Raw genomic sequence first — 2,036 nt, forward strand, 5'->3', positions numbered from 1 at the left:
ATGCAAGCCTTTTTTTAAATTTTAAAAATCATGGTGACAAAGAGCATAGATAAAGTGCGACAAAATCGGGTGGTGCGCTTTGTAGAACCGTCAATCACGGAGGGTAAAAAACTTTATTTGTCTGCTTTAACAATTTAGGTACTTTAGCTGTTTACCAATTAGCATGCGGGTCCAACCAATTATTGAATAAAATTGATGAAGTTGAAATATTAGATCATGCTACTGATTTCTGCACTGCCTAATTGACAAATGACAACCAGAGAGAGTGGGAAAAGGTATTCATTACATTATTTTTGTATCCCTGAGAAGCAAACATGAGTACATGAACAGAATGATAACAGTCTAACTATGAATTTTGGATGGAAATAAACTTGGTGAGAAAAATGGCACCACAGAAGGAATGGTATTCTCAGTAGTATAGAAGCGAATAAAGGCTAATTTAGCAGTCCTAACATAATCACTAATCACTATCTTTCTTACTTGCCATAGTTGAAACTGTAAGTGTGATACAGAAGGGAAGGTATCACTGTCAAAGTCATGCACCACTATCTTTGGGCTGGTTTTGAAAACAAAGTTAAAAGTAAAAAATTAAAACATTCAATAATATAAAAGTGTTACATAAACATTTGATGATATATTATCACGTTGACAACTAAATAAACGGGAGACAAATATGACATTATACATGGACAGTATTTCTAAATCTTGGGCAAGATTTAATAGGATTATCATTAAGTAAAAACATTTAATTAACACCCCATAAATAAACCTACCCTTTTAATTCTTTTTTGTGAATCTTGATCTAAGGTACAGATAAAAAACAACATTGAACACCCCATACTATGAATACTCCAAAGCAAGCAATAATGCAAAGTGAACTCTGAAGTTCACTTGGCTAGCTCATCATGGCTCGAAGACCTCTTGGTCATCCTCAAAAACCTCTTGGTTCTGGTAACCTTCCATAGATTTCTTGTTGTCGTAGTTGTTGTTGCCAAAGTAGCCCCTATTATTGTACCAGTTCTCAGAGCTCACTCCTGCTCTTGCTGTTGGGTTGTACTTCTCTGAGTTAACATCATAAAAGTATTTACCACCCTCCATAAACCTGGTGTCACTCAACCCTTGCCTCTCACCATTGTTGTAGAAGTACCTGTTGTTGGCACCATTATTGTTGTTGAAAGAGTATCTGTCATTATTGTTGTTGTAGTAATACTTCTGGTTGCTGTTCTGGTTTTCCATGGGAGAGTTGTATCCTCCTTCTGTGTACTTTGTGCCGCTGAATCCATTATCCTTGGTGTTGTCGAAGAAATAGTTGTTGTTATTATTGTTGCTGCTGCTGCTATAAGAATTCCCCGCAAGCCTTGCATCACTCAATTCATTTTGGTTGGTGCTAAAGGAATCTTTGTTAAAGCTATAGAAATTGTTGTTGTTGTTGGTAAACTTGCTAGTTTCCTCAGACTCAGTTTTATATGGCTGGTAAGTAGTAGTGGTGGAGGTGGAGGAGGAGGAGGAGGGAGGGTTGAGGCCAGATTCATGGCCATATAAGCCATAGCTGTTATCTGTCTCAGGGATGAACACAGCTTGCTTTTCCTCTGCTGGTCCTTCATTGTTGGGAACAACCTGTGTGTCTTTGACATTGTTGTTGAAGTGGGGGACTTTGCTGAAGAACTGGCTCTCTCTTGCATCAGTTTGCAGAGAAAACAGAAGGGTTGTCAAGAAAAGGAGAGAAATGAGGTTTGAGGATGGAGCCATACCTAAGTCACAGTCAAAGACAGGAAGGATGCTTGAGACTCTCTGTTACCCTATCATACCTTTGGTTTTTCCAACTTTATATAGAGCTACTTCAACTTTATTAATTAGCAGTGGCATATCGCATACATATATGACACTTGGACACGATGGATAATTTAATAGTGCAAAAGCCTGGTCATTTATCCTATCTTTCTCTTTCTCTTTAGACCATATACTAATAAAGCCAAACATTTAATAAACTAACATCCTAATAGATATAACGTTTCTTCTAAGCAAGCACTAGTGAT

At 37.4% G+C, this 2,036-nt stretch overlaps 1 protein-coding gene across 1 annotated transcript; it reads right to left on the reverse strand.

Moving 5' to 3' along the window:
* Positions 1-574: 574 nt before the first annotated feature.
* On the reverse strand, positions 575-1,820 carry LOC107480768 (protein E6). The gene has a single exon (XM_016100940.3). The coding sequence runs from the start codon at positions 1,747-1,749 to the stop codon at positions 904-906; it is 846 nt and encodes a 281-aa protein (XP_015956426.1). The 5' UTR covers positions 1,750-1,820; the 3' UTR covers positions 575-903.
* Between the last annotated feature and the right edge of the window lie 216 nt (positions 1,821-2,036).

Source organism: Arachis duranensis, chromosome 3 (assembly GCF_000817695.3).
Source record: "Arachis duranensis cultivar V14167 chromosome 3, aradu.V14167.gnm2.J7QH, whole genome shotgun sequence".
NCBI lineage: Eukaryota > Viridiplantae > Streptophyta > Magnoliopsida > Fabales > Fabaceae > Arachis > Arachis duranensis.